General features: G+C 39.5%; 2 protein-coding genes across 2 annotated transcripts in view; one reads left to right on the top strand and one right to left on the bottom strand.

The window, feature by feature from the left end:
* LOC138001417 (creatinase-like) overlaps positions 1 to 9314 on the top strand; it is a 23357-nt gene extending 14043 nt beyond the window's left edge. Inside the window, exons 4-8 of the mRNA XM_068848049.1 lie at positions 79 to 277; positions 2170 to 2267; positions 2693 to 3002; positions 4404 to 4518; positions 8223 to 9314. Coding sequence (XP_068704150.1) covers positions 79 to 277; positions 2170 to 2267; positions 2693 to 3002; positions 4404 to 4518; positions 8223 to 8670 — 1170 coding nt within the window. The 3' untranslated portion in view covers positions 8671 to 9314. The remainder of the gene's footprint in view (positions 1 to 78; positions 278 to 2169; positions 2268 to 2692; positions 3003 to 4403; positions 4519 to 8222) is intronic.
* A 1024-nt stretch (positions 9315 to 10338) lies between these two features.
* LOC138001430 (DNA repair protein XRCC4-like) lies at positions 10339 to 24722 on the bottom strand. Its single transcript, XM_068848061.1, has 13 exons — positions 24503 to 24722; positions 23994 to 24142; positions 22497 to 22532; positions 22267 to 22365; positions 22095 to 22160; positions 20593 to 20649; positions 20284 to 20338; positions 17955 to 17996; positions 17791 to 17854; positions 13268 to 13340; positions 12936 to 13045; positions 12263 to 12367; positions 10339 to 11836 (listed from the first exon to the last, which is right to left on the bottom strand). Exons 1-13 carry the CDS (start codon positions 24630 to 24632, stop codon positions 11758 to 11760), a joined length of 1065 nt encoding a protein of 354 aa, XP_068704162.1. The 5' UTR covers positions 24633 to 24722; the 3' UTR covers positions 10339 to 11757.
* Positions 24723 to 24794: the final 72 nt, after the last annotated feature.

Raw genomic sequence — 24794 nt, 5'->3', positions numbered from 1 at the left:
GCTAGGTCTGAACTATAACATTCATGTTTAGGGCAGGTAAAAAAGGGTGATTATTTGTCTATATATGTTGCTGTCCAGGTTAAGCCAACATTTTCAGCCCAGGAGATGCAACGTCGTTTGGACATGTTACGTGTCCATATGGAGACCAACCAACTTGACGCATGCGTGTTTACATCCCTTCACAATATTCACTACTTCAGCGATTTCTTATACTGTCAATTTGGGCGCCAATATGGCTTGGTTGTGACACCGACCAAGACAGTCAGTGTTTCTGCCGGTAAGGATGTTTAATTCAATTGTTAAAAGCCCACCTTTAACCGACAGGCTTTTTGACCGTGTGTTTTTGTTATGGAAATCCGCATTGCTTTTCGTAGCATCTGATTGGATGAATTTCAGCTTTGACGGGATTTTCATGTATGAAAATTGTTCCACGCGATGCATTGCCTGTAGGGTGAACGTGGGTCTTTAAGAACGGTCCTTGTTATTGCGCATGCGTTCTGCGCATCTCGAGATACTCGGATTTCCTATCGGTGATGCTAACTAATACAGGGATATTTTTGCACGGTTTAAAATTATGCAGAGAAAGTAGATCTTAGCAAGTACTATTGGTATCCAAAAAGAAAACTGGGGGCAACCATGCATTTTTCAGAGATAGTTAAGCTTCAATTTGAGAAAGAACGCCATTCATGGCTTTGTATTTTAAAGTTTTTACAAATATTGTTCATGAATTATCTTTGAAAAATGCGTGGTTACCCCCATTTTTTTTTTCCGATTTCAATAACACTTGTTAAGGTCTACAACTCCCGCATAATCATAAACCGGGGCAAAAATACCTTTGAATTAGTAGGCACCGTCCTTAAGATACCGAAATCCTTTGGCTAAACCTCTTACATGATGCCATTCGTTTGAAAGTTTTCTTTTTTTTTTTTACCTCCGCCATCATCAGCTATAGAAGATCAATTAAATTCCTTACAGGTAAAATTTCGTTTGCCGTTTTACAAGCTATTGACAAATAATCTGGGGTATTGAAAGTGATTTGGTCCCTTAAGAATTACACAACGTCAGGAAATTGGATTGAAAGGGGTGTATTCCTGATAAGAAATTTTCTTACAAGATGTGACTGACGTTACAGCCAAAACTAAGCGAACGTCTAAGCCTAAGTACCTCAAGGTACACGAGCAAAACTAGATTTCAATTAAAAGATAAACACGTATTTATGTAACCTAATTCCTCATTGATGAAGAAGCGTCTGCCGAAAACGTTATACGCATTAATATTTAGCTCAAAATACGGTTAATTTTGATTTGACAGACGAAGACAATGTACCATGAGGGAGAAGTGATCCTCGCAATAGGCCACTTTGGAAAATACCATAATACTCTTTGTTTATCCGCCCAAATTTTGCATAAGCATTGTTTTTGTTTTCTCTTGGGACCATTGTAAGTCCCAAGAGAAACTGGAAACGATGAGTATTAAGTATTATGGTATTTTCCGAAGTGGCCTATTGTCTGGACAATAGACCGTTTTCGAATTCTCACGGCTGGACTGGATCTAGCATGAAATGGAGGCTAATGCGGGCAAATCTTTTAACAAACAAATTAATTTTCCCGCATGAGACTCCATTTCATGCTAGATCCTGTCCAGCCGTGAGAATTCGAAAATGGTCTATTAAAGCCATTAGGGAGCTTACGAAACGAGGACGACGACTGCTGCGAGGACTTCATTTAAAAATACAAGTGCGCGTTATTCATATCACTGCGAAGCTATTTTATGTCGTTTCGCGTTAAAAATGTGTAGTAACTTTCGACGAATTAAACTAGTATGAGTGGGTTGGAAGCGTAGAGTCATCGTCATGTGCTAACGTCCTCCACAGAACCTTGAATTTGGTCATTTCACGCCGTCATTTAGGAATGTACCAAATGTAAAACGCACGTGCAGAACTTGCAGAGCCATTGTTTTTGCTCACTAAACCTTTTGTAGCGTCGTCGTTTCGTAAGCTCCCTAATGTCTCTTATAGACACTTGAAAAATTCAGGCGGCTTCATCGGGATTCGAACCCACTCCCAATTGCAACTGAGAACCTTCATAACTCAATGCATTATCGCGCAAATGGGCGCCGCAGCAATTCCTCAGTACTGCAATTGACTTGTACCGTACTTATTTCTCTCAGGTATTGATTACGGTCAACCCTGGCGCCGTACATTTGGAGACAACGTAGTTTACACCGATTGGCAAAGAGATAACTACTTTTACGCAGTGAAAACATTGGTTTGTGTAATTCAATTGTTCAGTAACCATAGAAAATCAACGTGTCTATTTTGTGTAATGATAATTACACGAACGTTATTCTTGATTTTAGGCATTTTAATTTCGTCATGAAAGAAGACCATACGTTTAGCCTATAAAGCTTTGCTTTGGTCAACACCCACCTTTCAGTCTCGTCAAGTAAATGGTCAGCGGGGTTACCACTGATCTGCAATTCAAACTTAAAATCCTGGCAGATCCATTTAAGTCGAAGCTATTGTTCTTACCCTTAAAAGCTTAAATATTTCGTTCCCGGTATCTCATTTAGTTCCGGCTAATTTAAAGCCAATAGGATTTGCGAGAAATTTAACAGAGCGAAATCGCAATTGAGTTTAACAGAAGCTGCATGGCGGTACTAATTTTAAATGACGCTGTTTTTTTTCCTCAAGGTAGGAGATGCTAAAAACGTTGGTTTTGAATTTGACTTTGTTTCCCTCGACAACCATCGCAAGTTTAGCGACGCCTTGCCGAACGCAAATTTTGTCGACGTCGGTCAGGCCACAATGAGAATGAGAATGCTCAAGTCCCAGGAAGAGATAGATCTTATTAGAAATGGCGCACGAATCGCTGATCTTGGAGGTGAAGCTGTAGTCAAAGCAATCAAAGAGGACACAGCCGAATACGAAGTTGCTTTGGCATCCACCGATGTGATGGTGAGAGAAATTGCAGCTACGTATCCACACACTGAAATAAGAGACAGTAAGTGGACGATTCTTTGTTCTCTGGTGCAATTTTTATCTAGGTCGTAATGTGGTGGTAAGTTTGGTTTTTGATGGAATGGAAAAGTTTGACTACTCAATGAAAAACCCCTCAGAAGAGTAAAGAGCTCACCCCACTCATGACGATGAGTTCGGAAATCGAGCCCGAAACGCATTGTTTGAAGGCAAGTATTTTCCCCATGCCACTGTACCGATCTTACATTCCTATTGCAGGGTCCGAAATTGCGCCTTCCTGGTCGGAAATGCGACTAAAAACTGAGTACTGGCGACCAGAATTTCACAACTGGTCGCCAGTGGGCGACCTACTATTAAGTTCAGAGCGGTTTGCCAACAGGTGTCTTACTTTTTATCCTGCCGATGTTTTTAAAATAAAAACGAAAGGAGTTTTCCCTTTAACTACCTCCACAACGTCGCAAGCCGACACTTTTTTGGCGGTTTCTCATAGAATAAGTATTTCGGGCGAAAAAATAATGACTCAGTAAAGAGATTCAAGGGACTGGTGCGAGGAATATAGCACGGTAACAACATGGCGGCTTGTGTGCGACAGAACGTGAATGGTGTTTCTGTGGCTGAAACTTTCAACTAAGGGGTAGATGGATTTCTATATTACATTCGAGGTCGGATACATTTTCTCTCCAAAGTGTCTGCTTTCGAAAGCGAAAACTAATGCTTGACACATACACAAGACCACGCGGTCGTTGCTTTCTGGTATCCATACAGAAGTTCAAAACGTGCCTTTTCAGGCGAAAATTTTTGGCGACTACAATTTGCCATCTGGCGACTGAAACTTTTTATTTAGTCGCCAGTTGGCGCCCATATAAAAAAAAAAGTTTATTTCGGACCCTGTATTCTATGCACTGATTGGTTCACCATTTACCCTTCCCTGACACCAGACCGCAGTTGTCCGAGTTAATCTGCAAATTCGGAAGGAAAGATTGAAATTTTTGGGCTTCGCTTTCGTTAGTGCTCAAGTAGCGTTCATGACTTTGATGATAAAAGATCTTAACCGTTTGACTCCCAAGAGTCACTGTGAATGATATTTTTTTTTCCACACGGGCTCAATACATTGTTAAGCAGACTGTTGACGAGAACAAAACAATTTATCACTAGGGTTTTTTTTTTCTTAGATATATCATGAAGTTCCCATAACTGACGTAAAACGTAATGTACTTCAGTCAGTAAGGAGAATTGACATTCAGATGTTGGGAATGAAAGGGTTGACGTGCTTCTTTCCTCAATTCAAATACACGTCTTTCATATATCATTGTAGTCTGTAGCATTTCACCTTCCACAATTGCAGGTGGTTGCGTCGAGCTCACTTTCCATAGTTGCATCACAGTTGCATTCAACGTAAGTCAATTTGTTTTCCGTATTTTTCCAGCATGGACTTGGTTCCAAACTGGAGTTAACACGGACGGGGGCCATAATCCAGTAACCACACGCAGGATACAAAAAGGAGACATTATCAGTCTTAATTGCTTTCCTATGATAGCGGGGTAAGGTCTCTTAAACAGATACTCTTGCGTTATTGAAACTGGTAAAAGCCTTTTGTTTTTAAGTTGATATTTGTCATCCTCAATTCGAAGCAAATGACAGGAATAACAATAATAAACTTTATTTAAGTTTCAAGCGTAGTGCGGTTTTCACTTGAGTGTCGAAAGGAATTAGCGAATTGCTTTGGTTTTGCATTACTTCACTCAGTGATTGGTTCAGAGTTTTCGCGCAATTTGTTCAACCAATCAGAAGTGAAACGAAAACCAATTCGTGGCTCGCGCGTGCACATTTTCCCGCGCTTTGTGTCGGCTACGTGTAATTACCTCGAGTTTTGATTGGTTTACTAGATTGTCTCCGTTCTTTTTGATTGGCCAAAGTAATTACTTTGGTTTTGGTTTTACGACACTCGATTGAAACTCGCTCTAATGCGGCCGGTGTCCTCTAGCTCTAGGTAGCTAACATGAAGGTCGTGAGACACTAATTGGGGACACTACATGCACAGATATCAAATCAAATCAACCAACAGCAAATCAAAGCTTGATTTTTGTGGAGAGGGGAAAACCGGAGCAGTACCCGGAGAATACCCTCTCGGAGCAGAGTAGAGAACCAACAAACTCAAGCCATATGTGACGCCAAGTTTGGGAAATGAACTCAGGCGACACTGGTGGGAGACGAGTGCTGTCATCACTGCACCATCCCTGCTCACAAAAATTGTGCAAAAGAAAAGGATCTGTATCTCACTGCGTTAAACGCTTACTTGGTGATTATAAACATGGATCTTGTTTGCTTTTTTTTTTTTTTTCGTCTCAGAGATAATTTCATTTGACTGACTCGGTTTCAAGCCAAAATACAACTTACATTAGTTCCAAAAGCCCAACGCCCCGTCATTTTCCCATCAGCCTTTGCAACTAAAGAATTTAAAGTATAAGTAAAATGGGACCCTAAAAAAACGGGACAGTTTTTGTGGAGTTGTTTTAAGAACCAACACTCGCATTAGCCTGGATACGATTTTACAGCCTGTCAGTGATAATCCCAAAAGAATGCCTGATCGGTGTATTTCGAGAAAGCGGTATTTTTTGGCCATTTGGAGCAGTCAGGAACCTGGCTGGTAACCTGGAAAATAACTTCTGCATTTGTGAAGTAATCAGTGAGAGCTTTTTGAGCCACGAACATTAACTGGAAGGGAACTATTTTCGTTTTTAACTTTTCTTGGCACTGCCAAGTTTATATTGCTAAGTAACTTTTTTTTTCTTGGTAGAGACGATTAGTTTGAAAATATGGGAGATACTTTTGTCCAGGCATGCGAAATATTCACTTCCGGATTCCTTCCGTGGCTCAAGAATGTCTCGTGCTTAAGGTGGCTCAAACCAGTTTCAACGCTTCCTAGTGACGCTCTTATTAGAAGGATCGGCACCACAACGTTGTATGATGTATTAGCAATATTGTGGTACCAAATGAAACACGAATTATTGCTGAACAAGATACAGTCATTATTGTGCCGTAATATGTCACCGTGGCAACGGGCAAACCCTGTAAAAACACCCTATATTTTGTCTTTAGTTGCTCATATCTCAAGAACGAACTCGGTGAATCCCATTTTTTTATATCTGAAAAGTAATCAGAAGGGCAAGATGAAACTTTCTGCAAAGTTTAAAAAAATTATGTCTAGCGGATTCTGAGCCACCTTAAAGGGGTAGTATCATGGGAATTATCCCCTTTTTTTTCGAACATAAAATTACTAAATCAATTTTCAGTGACCATTTCATTCTTAAATTGCTTCTGGATCACCGCAGTGGGATAAAAATCGATTAAATTTTAAAAGAAATATGAGCCACACTCAGTTATTAGGGAGTTCATCTAAGATGCAAGAGGAGCTTTTGAAAACGTCGGCCAGACGTTTTCAAGTTGGCTTTCACTTTAATTTTGGCTACGCGTAGCTAAAAACACTTAAGAATGGTTTCTGTGAGCTAAAATAGCCGTTTTGAAGAAACTTTGGCCATTAATATTCGTTTGCCATCGGTAAAAAGGTCTCCTTTGCTTTCCAGATTTTTACTAACAATCCATGACACGGCCCCTTTAATTCTGTGATTTTTCAAAGGATGAGCCTGAATCCGCTAGACAGGCGTTTTTTTAACTTTGCCAAATTTTTCATCGTGGCCTTCTAATCACTTTTCAGCAATAAAAAAAGGGGGTTAGCGAGTTCGTTTTGGAGATGAGCAACTAAATCCAAAATATAGGGTGTTTTTGCTTGGCTTTCCCGTTGCCAAGGTAACTTATTACATCACAATAACGATCACATCTTGTTTGGAAATAATCGGTGTTTCATATGGTACTATGAAATTGCTGTTACGTGATACAGCGTCATTCGATCTAAAGAGAGTGTCTTCTAAGTGGTGAAACCCTTTCGAGTCTCCTTAAGCTCCCTATTGATTGGCTAAGTTGCCGATATGTGGCGGGAGAAGCCGATCTAAATATAAATTATCTGAGAAAAGGATAACTCAGTAGAGTAATAAGTGAGATCAGAAACCCATAAGGGTTGAAACGTGTAAAGGCCGGTTTACACGGTACGATTTGTCGGCCCGATCTGTCGGCCCGACAGTGTCGGGGCGCGAATCGTACGTGTATTTTGACACCCGATCTTAAGGCCGATTCGTGAAAACGAAATCGGCCCGATTCAGAAAATCTGTTGCAGTGCAACAGATTTTTGTCGAGTCGGGCCGACACTTTCAAAGAAGCCGACATGTCAATCAAAACTTTGAGAAAAGAGCATGCGTACCAAACAGAAGCAATCAAAATGGCGGACATGAAGACTCTGAAGAGGCCAAAGTCGCGCAGTTTCCAAGAGAAAGAAATCTCCCTGCTGATAGCGGAATGGATTAAATATTCGTGTCTATATGACAAGGGGAATAAAGAGTATCATGGCAAGAACAAAAGAGAGATTGCGAGAACGCATGTAGCCAAATCACTGAACGAACAATTTGGATATGACATAAGTTGGTGAAAAGCCCCGGCTTCGGTCCGGTGCCAATTTTTCACCCAAGCACATCGTGTTTTCCTTCTTCCTCTCTTTTTGATTCTTAATAATGCTGCAGCAAGTAACAGTAATGACGTTGTTTATGCTGCTGTTGATGAATAAAGCGACCAAAAACCGTTGTGCTCGTCAGCCATTTTGTTTTCACCGTAGCATTCACTACGCATGCGGAGTAAAACACCGCTTTAAAAAAGAATGAGGGCTACTAGACATTCTTCACGTCGGGACTGACGTCGGGCCTTAAGATCGGGTGTCAAAATACACGTAAGATTCGTGCCCCGACACTGTCGGGCCGACAGATCGGGGCGACAAATCGTAGCGTGTAAACCGGCCTTAACGCGCGTTCACAGCTTCCGAATATTCAGTGCGAACTGATTGGTTGAATGTTTCAGTGCTAAGTACCATATTTGGAAACCCCTCGCTTTTGTTGTTCCAAATATGGTACTTAGCAAATTGAATATTCAGAAGCTTGTTTCCCAGAAAACAAGGGGCCGTTACACGTTTCAACCCTTATGGGTTTCTGGTGAGATGTACGATCCAAGTCATGAACTCTAAGTGCAGTATAGAGAGAACGGGCTTCTTCGCGACCTCGGGATAGACCAGTTTTTGATGATGAGTCCAGTGGTATTTGTAGGGCAACTTTAACAGTTCAATGATTTGTTGTCGGTTCCTTAGGTACTATACAGCACTTGAGCGCACATTGTTTTATGATCACGTGCCCACGGACCGCCACATGGAAATTTGGGAAGTCAACTGCAAGGTTCACCGACGGGGCCTGGAACTAATCAAACCAGGCGTGCGCTGCAGCGAGATCGCAAAAGAGCTCAACGAACTCTTCCTGCATCACAACTTATTAAAGTACCGTACCTTTGGTTATGGGCATTCGTTTGGCGTGCTCTGTCACTATTACGGTCGAGAAGCTGGGTTGGAAATCCGAGAAGATGTAGAAACAGTCCTGCAGCCCAACATGGTGGTCTCCATGGAGCCCATGGTAACAATTCCTGAGGGAGAGCCTGGAGCCGGGGGGTACAGGGAACATGATATTTTAGTTGTTATGGAGACGGGAAGTGAAGACATTACGAAGTTTCCCTTTGGTCCGGAGCAAAACGTCATAAAAAACTGATCTTTGTAATTTTTCAAAAAATGTAGAAACACAAACATCATCCTAATCACACAGAGGCGACCATTGTGAAATATTGCGAAAGGGCATCCATAGAATCAGGAATAAGCATTCCCTTTACTATTAGATACACTAAGCGTCACTACATTACGACGACACTAAAAAGGAAATTTTAAAAGCAAAGCTTAGAGTCGCTCTTGGATACATTTCAAAATCTTAAATAGCCGATTGGCCTTTGGCGGTTCATCACGCCTACAGCGCAGCGTGTTCAAAAGTTCTTTTACTGGTAACGCGAAGCATAAAGAGCGTGCATAATTTGCGTGAATGTCAAAACTTTACAAAATATGTTTTTGAAAGTCAATTTGAGACAGAGTGCTTTATCAAGTATGAAACGAAGGAGGGTTTTAGGCGACAACTAGGTAAAGCGGTCCAGGGTAGCTACGCGCGTTGCGTTGGATCGGAAATGATGTGGATCAACCGGATGCAGCGTTGTCTATTTAAGATTTTACAGGGATATAGTACGTAGCATGACATCAGATAAACTGCTTTCAAGTGAAAGCAGTGAGGCAAGGGAGTGTGAAACACTAGTGTAGCGAAAGAGAAAAATTGTAAAACCCATTCTTGTATTAAACGTGGGTAAGTTGAAACCGGTATCCTGCTACAAAGGTTCGAAATTAACAGTGTCGTGAATAATGCGGCCATTGTCGTCCAGCATGAAGATCGTGAAACTAACAATTAATTGAAAGAAAAAAAAATGACATCGGCGGATGATGCTCGGAAAGAAACTAATAAATTTCAGCCATTTCCAACATACTGCTGCTAGAGGTTTTGCCTGTTGTCAACAGGCAAGATTAGAGTAAGTGTCTTACTCATAACATTTCCAGAAGGCTGAATCCAGCATTCTCACGTTTTAGTTTCATTGTACTTGCGTCATTTGCCATATCACGTAGAACATAGACTTTTTTGCAGATACGGCGGCCATTTTGATTTCTATTGTTTCAGAAGACATTATGGGATGCTCAGGGGGAAAATTAATATGTATTTGCCCCCTGGGCATCCCATAATAGCTATTTGAAACAATAGAAATCAAAATGGCCGCCGTATCTGCAAAAAGGTCTATGGGCTTTGGGTTTCTGAATCAGCAAACGAAACTAAATGTGCCACAATGAAACCCCAACATAGCACCCATCGCTTTGGTTGCTCCACTGCATGTTATAAATTCGGACTTTCATCGAATTCTGTAAGACATGAGGATGTTTGAAGCCTCTCGCTAGTGCAAATCTTCTAATTCACGTCTGTGTTGTTTTGTTATTGTTGCACTTGTTTTGTCACAGAGTGAGGTCAGATGTATTGATGAAAGAGGTGTAGTGCATTGCTTTTAGCCAATGAAATCACCGCTTCGTAATTCTATTGCCCATTTCCTACACAGAAAACGAAATTCTACACAGATTGTAACTCAGAATGAGATGCCTTTCAGGAACTCCGGTTAACTACTGTAGGTTGAAAACAGTCAAGAAACAAGCACAAACCAGCATCGAAAGTTAACTTAATTTCGTACACCTTGGACTTTCTAATAAAAATGATGATGATGATTATAATAATTCGATTTTAGGCCTTCACTAGTCCAACCACCAGAAAGATAGTTTTTACTGCGCAAAGTAAAACAACAGGTAAGGGTTTTACTTGACTTTATTCAACGAGTGGAACATGCCTGAAAAAATTTCCTTAGAAGTAAGATTGTAACATTCACAACTAAGTTGGTGTGGTAACGCCCCAACGCACACTTACTACGATCGAATCCTGTTCAGGGCCGCATTAACTTTAAGAGTTCATTAATTACAAACCAAAATTATAGTGTAAAGAGCTCTTTACTCTTTGCTTAGAGTAACTATGTCCTGAAAAAAGTCGATCAGGCGACTTTGCAAAATCTATTAGCGTGCAATTTAAAAACCTTGGTTTGTCGTTAAGCAATAGATAGATTCAAATGGTCTTCGAAAAAAATACTACTCGAGGAGTTAATCACTTAGTACACAACCGACCACAGCTGCAGCCTCGTGCAACGTTTCACCCTTCAAGAAGAAATTCGGACCGAGGTCATCACAAACTGGATCTGATCATGATGTGGTGTCTAGACGTACAGCCCAACCTTTCTTGAACCAATATCATTTTACATCCTGTGCTAATTAGAAAAAAACTGTAGTGCGATACCCCCGAGGAAATAATGCAACGGGATTGACTACCCTTCTTTTACAAAGTCAACAATTGCCAAAATAAAACTCCCCATGACTCTCTGTTTCTTCCTAGAAATTACAAAACTGTATGAAAAGATGATTTTTTTTCCGATGGTGAGTCAAGGATACTCGGAAAAATCCGAGTTCTCCCAATGTGAATTTAATCTATCATCTTCCTGTTACAAATGCGGATACCATCTCAATGAGCTATTGGAGACGTGTGGGAGTTCAGCAATAATATAGGTACAGGTGGCAATCGTCCAGTTAAGCTTCTAGGACTGAAATTGTCGAGATCTCGCATTTGAAGTGAAGATAAAATTATCATAATTAACCTATGAGCCCTCCTTGGAAATGAGATGGTAAATAGCCGCACCGAGTTGGCTATCCTGAACCAGTCTAATATCCAACAAGCACGAATGGAATAATTGTTTTATTAAAATTTCCCTAAATTCTGAACGCATGGTCACTTGGACATAAAAGCCAATTCAATTTCCAGCTTGGCAACACTTGACAAAATCCGTTTCCATATTAGGTCATACGGTATACGAGCTGCTAACGGAGATTGAGTGAGCCAATCTAGAAACGTTAGGAACGCAATATCCGAGGTTGAAAATTTAATAATAAATGTTTTTCGAAGGGAACTCAGAAAATAGTGCGAGTACACTTTGTAGCTGGACTTCGTAAGCTCTACAAGTTGCGCAAGTGACTAATCCTACCTGCCTAGAGGGATATTTTCTCGGTCGGCTGATAGCCCTTCCCTCACGAAGAAGGCGAGGTGCAACCGAAGGCTTCTCTGTCATAGTTCTGGCGATTTCATTTCATTGAATATTTCCCAAAAACTCAAACAAAGGATTCACATTTACATCTCAGCCATCAGGTCGTCAGCATCAGGAGGAGACTTGTCAGAGGCTTGTCGACGCGGTCGAACTGGAGTTACACTAAAAAATTAAATAAGAAAATCAAAGAGATAAATTATGAGGAATAAATTTTGTATCTGCCAGCGATCTGATAACACTGAAACGCTGTTAGTTGGACTAACAATCGGGAGCCATGCACAATAACAGACAGGACGATAAAGAATAGCCATCATGACTGCTCGTCGCACCACAAAGTTGAGGAATAGTTAACACACCCGACTTATTTCTCCTTATGTCCACGACACGACCACAACCGAGTCAGCTAGACAAGGAGTTATGAGTCAAGTTCTCATTTTACATCAAAAAATGTTTTGCGTTTCGTGTTTTCAAAACTTTTCGACTGACGAATACGCCCAAGCTACTCACAACTTGGTCGTTTGTCCAAGCTATGAACAGACAAAAGATTGAAAGATTGAATTTTTTTCCACAAAAGTAACCATCCCTTACCTTTCCCCTGAAGAGGTGCTTGGTGTCTTTCTAACGGGGGTAACTTTGGGCAAAACAAGTTTGGCCGCTGGTGATTTTCTCGGCTTTGGTTCTCTTCGGCGGCGTCTATAAACGAAGCATAAATTCGCTAAGTTGTCACGGTTGCGTAGACTTAAGGCAACTATGAAAATTGAATTCACCTCAGGCGGCACTGGGAGCATCATAGAACCCATTACGAAAATTTTCGCGTTTATTAGAGATGCTGCCGACTCGTTCCCGAAATTCGTTCGTTTCTCTTAATAGGCAACCTAGGCACCGCTCCGTAATAGTAATGCGTTTTGGAAAACTGTCGGTTTCGTTTTCTTGAAAAAGCATAAAACGTTTTCCGTCCAGACTGGCGTTTACACAGCGTTTTCGACCGTTCACATCTAATCATCGAAAACGGATACGAAAAGACCCTTTTTCGTCACCTGACTTCGCTCGACCTTACTTTCTCCATACTGCGCATGCTTGAACTGAGTGCCACGAACGAAATGGCACGATGCTTACAGGCATATTTAACCCTCAAATCCCAATAGTGCCGCTTATAGATTTTACTCTGTCTAACGCCAGACGATTTTACTTGTCAATAGGGGGCCATTCACGGTTTAAAGGGCTAACAGCTTTTCAACAAAATGGAGGTGGCTAAACAAACCTTTTAACTGTCAGTTCAATTTCTTCATCTTCTTCCTCAGGCAAAAGGGACGGATTGAACGCCGTAGTTTTAGGTTCCTTCTCCTTCCTTCCTTCTTGTTTGTTTCGTGTCTATGGAAGGAAAAGATAAAACGTTAAAATAGTAAACTGCATTGTATGCAATACAATGGTCGCTGTAAAAATAATATTATTCGTTAATACTAGCAATACCACAAAACGAACCATCTTCTAATGCGACAAGCTGTATTTTAAAAAAAACGTCACAAATGCTGTTTGTCTGTCATACAAATCAATCCACTGTTCATCACTGTCCGCTCACTATTAAGTACCTACATCTACATCTCTTGCTTGTGTATTATCATCATCAGTATTATCATCATCGGTATCATCATCTGTATCATCTGACCTAAGGCACACAGTAAAATTGGTTAATACACTGCATCTTTCCATCATTTACTACAATTTCCATGATTCTGCGGAATTTTGCCTCCCATCAATCAAATTTCCGACCAAAGCCGGGAAATCGACTTCGCATCCTGAAAGTGAATTGGAGTTTTTGTTTAGTTCACAGCTCGAATACCATTATTATATACTTTTAGAGGTTCTTCAGTAAAAAAGATTCGTACAGATTCCATCGCTTGCCATGATTGGCGTCGAGTTCGAATCTACAAATGTACCGCGGAAACCAGAGATGCTCATTGATTTCGGCATCCGTGGTTTCGTGTCAACTCTCGGCTGGGCGTCGGAGGTTTGATTGATGGAAGCCAAAACGCAGTTCGGCCGTTGGGGCTTGAATAGCGATACTCACCGTTATGTAACGTATCAGAGATCTATTGGCTGTCGAAACAAAGGTTCTTTTGTTCTGTGGTTGGCAAATGTTAAAAGATTTTTTTTTTTTTTATGAACAGTGAATATCGCTCTCATGAAAATCGCTAACCCTAACTCCGCAGCTTAAATCGCTACTAGCTCCTTGGAATCCTGAATCAGTGGTTTCAGTAAGTAAAATCAGATGACAAAAAGAGTCGGCTATTTTTCTCCTAAATTGAAATATTATCGTAAAAGTGAACCAACCTCAAAGGGACTAGCTCCGTGAGAGGGAAAGATGAACCAAATCCCGCGCTGTGATTGGCTACTCGAGCAGGCAAGATGGAGCTATACTGCCCGCTCGGGATTCCTCGCTTGGTCCAGCAAGATCAAAGATCTTTTTTTTTTTGGTATTTTATCCCATATAATAAACGCTTTATTGACCAAGTTTGTTCGGTCAAGATGGCTAATATTCGCAAAGTTCTTTTTTTTGCGTGGTTATGGACCTCAATAAACACGCAAAAAAAGAACGTGGCCACTAACCAGCCATCTTGACCCCACGCTTGGTCAATAATCAACAATAGTCAATAATCAGTACTAAGTCAGATTAAAAACAGATTCTTTCAAACCAATGACATTACATTACATTACATTACATTACATTACATTACATTACATTACATTACATTACATTACATTACATTACATTACATTACATTACATTACATTACATTACATTACATATTTTTAGCCGGTTAAAAGTCTGGCAGCTGAAAGCTATGTGGACCTGGAAATGAAAATCAATACTGAAAATCATACTTACAAATTGTTCCCTATGCTAGTTTCATAACTCTATAACTCTTACATGTATATGATTGATAAAATAAATGAATAAATGAATGGATCATTAGGACGAAATGATAACTTACAAATTGTTAATTTTCAGCGTATAAACATATAAAAAGCTGTCCTTTTTGCTGTTAATGACACTGTTGCCTCTTTCTGGAAGCTGCATGACTATTACTGACTATTCAGTCAGTCTAGTGTTCAAATTTCTACCGGTCTCACCGGCCAGGCCACTTATATCAGCGAGACCGGCAGAAATTTGAACACTACACTGACTGAACACAGACCACAGACGAGCGACGAGGAACGGTGACATCAACCATGTCGACACTGCTGAACACCATATACAGACAAACCACAGAATCGACTGGGACTCTGCTACAATGTACATGTGTTACCTACAGCACTAACTACTACCAATGGATCGTACTGGAAAGCTGGTTTACAAACAAACCACTAAACCGATGCCTACAACTTCCTGCACCCTACAAACGACTCATCGACGACATTAACTGACAAACAAAACACTGATTTACTCTATCACAGTACTGCCCGATTTATTCGATACATGTACAGACCTTAGACCTATAGACGGCTCAAAAAGCACCAATCACTGTTTAGTCTTCCCAGCCAATTACCGGTACATCTAGACTCAACTGCGAGTCGATCATGAATAAGTTGACCAATGACATGTACGACTGGAGTTCTCATAGTATCCACTGACGTTACACAAATCACTTCAGACTCTGAAGATGGCTTCCGCTCAGGACGTCAAAATGTCAGTCAATGTCATCTCAAACGGTCCTTCTCAGGACTTACAGTACCCGGACGATCGTACTTTACTTAATTATGCTATATAAAAGTTAGTTTATTTTATTAAAATTCCTTGTTACATTTTGAGTTTTTGAGAGGATGTAGGAAATTTGTTAACCCATTGACTCCCAAACCATCCCCCATTGATGATCAGTAGCACATTACATGTGTACAATCAGAGTGACACAAACTCCTTCCCAAATATCTTCTTTATTATAAGCCGTACATTTGTAAGATTTCACACAAATAAGGGTAACATGTTTGTCAATAAATATGCAAAGTTTCGTGAATATTCACTGCACTCTTATTTTTGGCGAAATTTTTGTTTGACAAAATTGATTAAAAATATGGCCGTCACGCGTAACATTTACCCAGATGAAATGTTGTTCGATAAAAAATATATCTAGACCAAAACGCCCATTATCGTTTGGAAAAATCTTAAAATTACAAGGACCAAACATACTTTCAACCTAATAACTCAACTTTTCTAAAACTAGAATCTGTATGGTTAAAATTCCAAAAAAGTACCTCGTAGTTAGGGCGTCACGATACTGCTCTGAACTTCTGCAGTTAAAATTAAGGTTCCCAGACGAGTTACAAAAACGAGGTGAAAAATAAAAATACCACCGCAGACGGCGTTCTCACTTTCTGGGGACTCTTTCCTGAAAATATGAACAATCTAGGACCATTCGCTCCAACGCAATAAGAAAAAGTCTGAATCTCAAGCCTTGTGAAACGCTCCATGGTTTGATATGCCATTAAAAGCATCAACGAAAGTCAAACTCTTCCCAAATGCCCGCAATGGATCCAAAACCTTCGGATTGCCGCCACATTTGAATCTCATCTCAAAACGAACGTTCATGAGCATTTCCACGTTAAAATATAAAGTAGGTAGCTCGCAAGAAGAGTTTTTCTAAATCTTAAGCCTTGTGAAACGCTTCTCCATGAGTCTCCTATTACATGTAGGATTTTCTCGCGAGAAAGACAGCGAAACAACATGACCATTTCGCCATGATTTCGGGCAATTCCTTCCATGAAACATCAACATGTGCCCTTGGTAACCTCCCAAGAAGGTTCCAGAAGCTGTTTGTTACGTAACAACTCCAAAAATAGCCGTGAAAACCTCAAGAAAAGCACGTGTTTTAAATGCAAATGTCCCTTCGGGTTGGGTCACGTTCGTTACGCCAGATGGTTTTCAATGGACACAATGGAGCATGAGAATAAAGCAGAATCAATGAGAAGATGGAGAAAAGAACAAAAGGAAAAAAAAAGGCTATCAACAAAGCCCACTACGAAAAAAACAGAAAAAAGCTGATATGTTACCCTAAAGTGTGTAAAATGTACTAGTTTTAGGATGCGCAATGTATTATGGGTAAAAACTAAGATTGCTGACTTGGCAAAAAACTTTGGATTATATGATTGTTTCCTATTAATGGCTATTTTGCTGTGATAATTACGAAGTGTTAATATGAATTTGGACAGATTACTAGATATTTTACAAAATTAAGAGGCCGCAAAGCATCATGGGTATAACTTAAAATGTTGTCTACAAAGCTAAAACCAAGCAAAACATAATTATTTCGGCTCTTAGTGTGTTTTACTGTGCAAATTAAAGTGTTATCATGACTTTGGAGAAATTTGTAGAAATTTTGCATTTTTGATATATGTTACACAATTGTACGTGTCTATTGTGCTACTGATCTGATGAGTAAAATCTATTACGTTTCACCCCCTGGAGTCAATGGCTTAATAATTAGCAATATTATTACTGAATGAGGCTGAGTAGGATATGAAGGATTCTGCAGGTCGAGGAGGGTGTTATTCACCAAGGCGGAAGGCCGAGGTGGATAACATCCTCCGAGATCTGCAAAATTCTTCATATTCTACGAAAGCCAAATTCAATAATTGCTTTATTATTCATTCAAAATATTTTATTCGCTCAAACTTCTAAACCTACTCGCAGCCATTTTTCTGCTCAACAAAAATAACACAATCTCGTCCCCAGCTTTTTTCGGTCAACGGTTCAATAATTTGCTGCGGGCTGCACTTTTGACGTCATTTTGACGTCATTGGTTCAATAATCTGCAGCGGGCTGCACTTTTGACGTCATTGATTCAATATGACGAAGTTTCTTTCCAAATTTGGTGAACAGCAGCTTGTTATGGTGAATTATGCGTGTGGTTTTAACCAATCAGAAACGGGGAAATATTTTGAATGAATAATAATAATAATTATCAAGAGCTAGAGTGTGAGTCTGGCCAGATTAGAAGCTCACAACCTTGAACCAGTCTGATGCCTGAGCCTCATGCTCTGTTCAAACTCTTCCTAGGAATGGAAGAACCAGGGTTTGCAATGTTTATAATTATATTACATAATGTACATGTCTATTTTACCTCTTTGATGCCCAACTGGACTTGCCTTTGTCCTGGCTTTTGCTTGAATCTGAGGGTTTCTTAGCTAAAACCACAAACTCAAGATCGTTTTTAACCAACAAAAGTACATGTACAAAGCAGCAAAATAACTCAGTTTTGATATCTATTAAATGTGTACAGTATACCTTTCACAGCGTCAGCGGCAGCTGCCATTGCCGTTTCATGAACTACAAGTGAGAGCAAAATTTAGTCATTGTATGACTCCATGTTACAACTGTATGCAGCCGACCCGGTTGCCTTAATATAATCACTTTGTTGTCCCCAGCTTATCTAAGGAGCAGAACATACCTTTATACTGAGGGACCCATGATTTCTATATATTTAGGACAGAAAACTTTTAATAACGTTTATAGGGGTTTCAAAGAGATAAGGTCTAAAGGTTGGGAGTTAAAAGAGGAAGGATAACACTTTTGAAAAGCCTAACAATGATAAAGATGATGATGACGAAGACAGTGATGATTATAACAGGAATAAACTTTTTTCTCAGGTGCTGGCGACTAATGGGAAAAATTTGGTCGCCAAGTTATTAATATATATGACTTACGTCATAACAGGATTTTAAATGTTACTTTGCATGCATGAAAAGTCAAAATAATTATTAAATAGCAAAAAAAAAAAAAAAAAAAACAGCAAGAGAAAGACCACTATAGCTAATTAAAAGCCAATGTTGTTTTCGGCTTCGTCCTTTAATAGTTTGGTAATGGTGTACTTTAAGGTTATTTGAAATGGAGCGAAGCACAGTCCGTGTTTTCCATAGCAAGGCAAACATGGATCCTTTATCCTTGCTTTTCACCTCTTCAAAACGTAGTTGTTCTCCTGCAGCTTGCGTGGCAAGCAACTTACCTTTATCGCAAATAGGCTCTAAACGCAATACTACAATTGCTCGGCCTAGGCCCCCACACAACCACAATGCTCGTACCAGTCTCCGACCGGTAGTAGCCTCTAAAATCAGAGGAACTTGGTTTCTTAACGTACTTTCCTACCGATATTTATCTCCATTTATTAATCACCTTGTGCAATCAATTTTGCAGGTGTTCGCTTTCTAACAGAGGGGTCAAGTTCTCCAACTCTCTTTACGTTAAGGGTACAGGTTGCTTTTTGAAGGTTCCATACAAGTTTCAAACTCATTATGGGATGTCCAGGTTCATTATCAATATATTATCAATATCAAGCTACAGTAGTTCCGAGGAGGTCCTTCGGTAATTTGGCTAAATCTACGTTTTCAGCAATCACAACTGACGATGGATTTAAATTTTCAATTAACCTTCTTGCTGAATCTTCGTCTTCCGGGCGCAAAAATTCACGTAACTAACCGGCAAGAAGCATTTGAAGCATATGGTGTTTTAAGTGCGCCCACGATCCCATGAAGCCGCTAAAACAATATGTCGCCTAGTGAACGGGGTGACCAAAGTACATTTTGTGCTATTAATTAACAATGTGAGAAACCGATTTTCTTGTAGTACAATGTATTTATACATTATTTTAGTGGGGAAAGAAAGGTGAGTCGTGTTCTAGCTACCAGTTCCGAACGATTTCATCACAATAAAGATTCAAATACAAAAGCTGTCTACTGTTTATCCTTAGTCATCAGACAAAACGTGATTCGCCAGTTGACAACCAGTTTTGAAAATCTAGTCGCCAGCACTCAGTTTTTGGTCGCATTGGCGACCAGTGAGTCACAATTTCAAGCCCTGACAGCCTTTCTGTTATCTTTACTATGGCCAATTTGTGATTTAAAAACTAGTAAACAATAATTAGTTTTGGCATCTAATATGAGTCACTTAATAAAACCACATGTTGCCTACATTGAAAAATACATGTACACAAATGTAAATAAGGAAATAAGGATCAACTTCAAAGCAGAAAAAGTCATTATACTTTGCAAAAGTTTTTCTTTTTCTTTGAATAAAAAAGAAAAAAATTAAGAAGGTGGTGCAGAAGGGACGAAAAGTGCTGAAGGTGCTCCTAGAGGGATCCAAGGGCATGCTCCACCCAGAAAGTTTCAAATTTGGGTCACTTTGATTTGCTTTTCTTGCATTTTGGAGATACATGTAAGTTTGTTTCTTTACTCTTTCATGAACAAAGCTTGGTGAACCCAAGGTTTATGTTCAGTGGCAGGTTTTTTGGCATTCAGATAATTTTTCTATCAATTGAAAGTAGCCCGTGAATTTAAATGAAAAATCGACCAAGTTTCACCACAGGCCACCCAAACTCATAAATCGAATGCTCAGTCAACGTAACAATTTGTAGCCCAGAACACCTCAAAATGCTCGACACAAGGACACAAGGTGAAATAAAAGTAAGTTAATTTTTTTTATTTTCGTCTGCCATTTACTGTAAAATGCAAATCATTACGTTGACTGAGCATTCAATTTATGAGTTTGGGTTCCCTGTGCTTAATCGAGAGTTAACTATTCTGCCTAAATGTAGGTAGTGGTTTTATTTTGTATGCACCTGCTTCCTTTAGTTGTCTGATCTTGGCTTTTTTCTCGTTAAGAACTGCAGCAAACTATGACAAAAAAAAAAGAATTTTGTCAAATGATTTTGCCAGGTATTAAAAATATACATGTACAAAATTGAATACTGGTACAATGTACAATGACAGCTTCTTGACTGATTTTCTAATTTTCAAAGTAATCTTTATTTTCTGTCTAATTTGAAGCAAGGATGATGTGTAAATACCAATAGTCAATTGTTCACAGTCTGAACAAACAAATTTACAGCTGCATGTACATACACATGTAGCTGATGAAACCAACAAACCTTTTCAAATAAATCTGTTTCCATATGCTCTTTTGCTGTCACACATTCATTCAAAAGCTGAAAATAATCATGCAGTCACTTCAAATAACATTACAGAGTGCGTTGAAGGACTAAACATAATACGGCTTTTTTGAAAGAAGGAGCAAACAGATAGGGTATTTTCTCTGTCAATTCAGGGCTACATCATGACGCTATAAGATCTTAGTACCGTCCCTCAGAGCAGGTCATTGTCACAGAGACAAAAATGGGAAAAGCAAATTTTTTTTATGGTTCAAGTAAAATCCAGAGGCAATTTGGACCTTAGTTTCCTAAAATTCAAGAGTTTTCGAAGGCAAGACCAATCCAGCTTAGAGTAGAGGTCGCAGCAGCTACTTAATATTCCTGGGACGGCTTTTTGGAAGGTGGTTACAATGTGGCTGAAGAAAAGGGAAAAGGTGAAGGTTGTAATTACATCAATAGCAACCTCGCACACCTCTCTACCAAGCTGCAACTCAACTATCAAGCTGACTAAGACTGATGCTCAGATGGCTAACAGCAAATTTCATATACATGTAATTTTAAAGACGATTTATTACTTAGCATGATGCACCACGAATTGTTTACTATGAAATGAGATGCAGTCACTCATGATCCGCTTTTGCGATCCAGCAAAAAGCCTAAGGGGCCCTTTCTCTAGGGGTGACCGATGGGGGCATGCCACTCTTAAATGGGCGCCGCCAAAACCACATCTTAAAAGCAAAATTGATGATCACATTTAAACAAACTTCATGGTGTCGTTGTTAAAAAGGCATGTAGCCTGCGAGCAAGCTCTCCATTAGGGTCTCACAGCGAATAACGAAGCGAGCCGCGAGAGGTTTGGGGTGGGGGCAAACCTCACCCCAAACCTCTTGTGGCTAGCTTCGCTATCCACACGCGATCCACCGCTTGCACCCGAAAAGCTTGTGCGAGACCCCAACGGAGAGCATGGTCGCAGGCTAAAAGCCATGACAAAAGTCAGACCGGATTAACTCAGATTGCTTTAATACCTTGGATCATGTAAAAAAGGATAAGGGTTTAAGAAATCACCATTATCATAGCCCTAATCTTTAAGCTAACCTTGGTGAAATCAGGGCAAACATCCAATAGTTTTGATTCACAAAACTGTTTTTCGCTCAATCCAAATAAGCAATCCAAATTGATTCAGGCCGACTTTTGTATGTGCTCATTCTCAAAATGAATTTTATCTTAGGTTTGAAAGAAGCTATCTTTAACAATGTTTTCAATTTAGGGAAAAGAGTAACTAACTCCTCTTAGTGAAGTATTCATTTTTCTCAGCTTTCGGTACTAATAATATTATTGAAACCAGTGGAGGTGACCACGTTCTTTTGGCATGATAACTATTATATTTTTTCACATTAACAATAAATATCATATGAAGGCCTAAATTGTGAGAAATTTATTCTAAAAAAGCACATTAGCCTCTAAAAGTCACTACAGTGAATAAACAACCAAATTAAACAAACCTTAAGGGCTTCTTCCCTTTCTGAAGAAAGCCTGGCATTTTCTGACATTAGAGACGTAATTTCTTCCTAAAGCAACAACAGCAACTCATTTCAAGAAATACAATCATGTACAAGCTTAATTTTATTTGGCATTGGTATAAATAATATTTCAGCAGCATCATACTGTACTTACCTTAAGCTGTGACATCTGATCAACTGCAAGGTCAAAAACGCCTATCGTGATAGGGACACAGTTGTCAACTTCAGCCAATATTAATGACCCCAGCTGAAACTAAAAAAGGAAGTTGCACCAATGAAACACACTGCTTTAAATTAGATCATTTGCCTACTGCACTAGCTGTCATAAATTTTGTCCAACTACATGTAAATGACAAAATCAGACAGCCAGTTTATTGTATGTACCTTAACTCCATCTCCAATATTTTTCTTCCAAGAAAACTGAAAAAAAAAAAAAAAGAATACTTGTCATTGAAGGATTGTCCTTTGAAAGGAAATTACATCAAGCACAGCCATACTATTGGATTGAATAATCACCGGGTGGGTCAATCTATCTGACTAGTGCTCGGTCACCCTCCCCTCCTCTCCTCCCACTCCCTCCACTGGTCTTTCAATCTACTGGTCACTCAGTCAGAGGTGTACATGTACAGTGTATACAGTAACTACAGACTGCAGACCATAGATTGCTTACAAATAGCACCGATAAACAGTATTTACAGGGAACCTCCATTCTGACTAATGAATGATACCCGGTAATAATAACGGAACAAAAGAGTTGCAATCAAATTTTATCCACAAGTTTCTTTAAAAACGTGTTTGTATCGCAAAAAAGGAATTTCATAATCAATTATTTTCACTTTCAAATTTCCCGGGCACAGTCATCTTGAATAATTGTCATGTTTTGTGGTTGCCCTATTGTTGAAACAATAGGGAAACCAAGACCAACTCAATTATTCAAGATGGCGGTGCCTGGGAAATTTGAAAACCAAAACGAGCGTTGTTGAAAATCATTCATTTCAGATACAAACACTTTCATTTAGCCCGCAAGCAGGCTCTTCCGTTGAAAATGGCACGCGGTCGAAATATAAGGGCTTGGTTGAAAATGGCACGCGGTCAGGCTAACTTTCATTGGAAATTGGGAACGATGTATATTGTTAACATTATGTTTTGTGGTTTAAAGGGGAACTCAAGGCAAAAAATAAGCATTTTTTATTTACAATTTAGACAATGGACAATTAATGGTTTTAACTTTTTTCTGGCATATCCATCGTTTTTCCACCTACAAAATTGTTTTTAGTCTGCTTTTGGGCCATCAGCACTGCAGCTCAGAACGGAAGAGTCAGTGGCCATTTTTGCAGTACAGCTTATGACATGTGAGTATTGAGTAGACATGTGAGAGCGCCCCAAATAGAAGTAGTGCTTTGACTGATTTTTGTTGTGAATATTAAGTCCATAAAGAAACAGCAAAACAACGAAGAAAATATTGACAGCAGCACTTGTTTCTCTCAGCAGGCAGCTGATTGTTTTTGAGCAAGTACTGAAAAGGCCAAAAAAGTGGGAAAAGCCCAACTTCGACCGCAATTTTCTCGCAAAAGCCAGAAAACGAGAAGAAATAACCCCACAAACTTAACTTTACTTACATGTATGTTAGGTTTTCCAAAAACAATGTTGGAAAAATTGCTGATTTTGGCCTTCATTTCTCGACCTTTAATTAAAGTTATTTTCTTTGTTTTCTTGGAGGTTCCCATTAAGTCGAAGCACCCATTTTAAAATGGTTAGGTTTCAATAACTGTGAGTTAGGGTCAGTCTATGGTCTGCGGCCTGCAGACTGCAAGTGTGAGACACCAGTCAGTCAGTTACGTTGAATTCTTAGGAGATAACAATAATAACTTAAGATTCAACCTGTAAATCTGTTCCCCTAAGCTTTGTTTGGTAAACAAAGTTATCCTGTCGTGTGGTCTGCCCTGTCAATGCTCTGCCTGTCTGTGCAGCAAATTCAGAAACACTCATATCTGCAGCTTTGGCCATTGATTGCACCACTGATGAAGACACTGCAAAATGACAAGTCATACAGTATACAAATTGAGCAAAGGTTTATTCAATTCAGATCTATAGGTCCTTATAAAGCTTATTTAGAGCTATCCGATTTGCACAGCCAGGATTTGTTTGCACAGTTGTTGTTGTGATTACCTTGTTTTTAGATCTGCGTGAGTTAAAATAAAAACTGACTTGACTTGACTTGACTTTGAAAGTTTGCCTGTTTCTTTCTCGTTGTTACTGTTCGTTCGTTTGTGCACGAGTCAAATTGATCAACTCCATCATGAGCTACCAAAAAATATGATTCCACATTCAAAAAGGATAATGTAATGTTCTTTTATCAAAGTACATTTTGATATTCTTATGGTTCTTACCAGTTTCGCGCCAAAGTTGCCTCCCGTTGCAAATCGTCAGATTGAATCCGCCTTCACCTCCCTCAAATAGATCCGCCAAGAGATAGTATTTCTCTTCCCCATATTCTATCCTGGTGAACGTCTGTGGCATTTTAGTAAATATTCAAGTGAAGCAATCGTTTCGATCTCTGAGTCATGTGCACCTCTGACAGGCGCTAAAAAACTCCCACGAAGGAATGGTTACTACATGTCATGTGTGTCACAAATGTCACAAAATCTCAAATTAATAGCAGAACACTTACTAACTACGGTT

Source organism: Montipora foliosa, chromosome 1 (genome assembly GCF_036669935.1).
Source record: "Montipora foliosa isolate CH-2021 chromosome 1, ASM3666993v2, whole genome shotgun sequence".
Taxonomy (NCBI): Eukaryota; Metazoa; Cnidaria; class Anthozoa; order Scleractinia; family Acroporidae; genus Montipora; species Montipora foliosa.
This window is presented reverse-complemented; position numbering and strand designations above follow the sequence as displayed.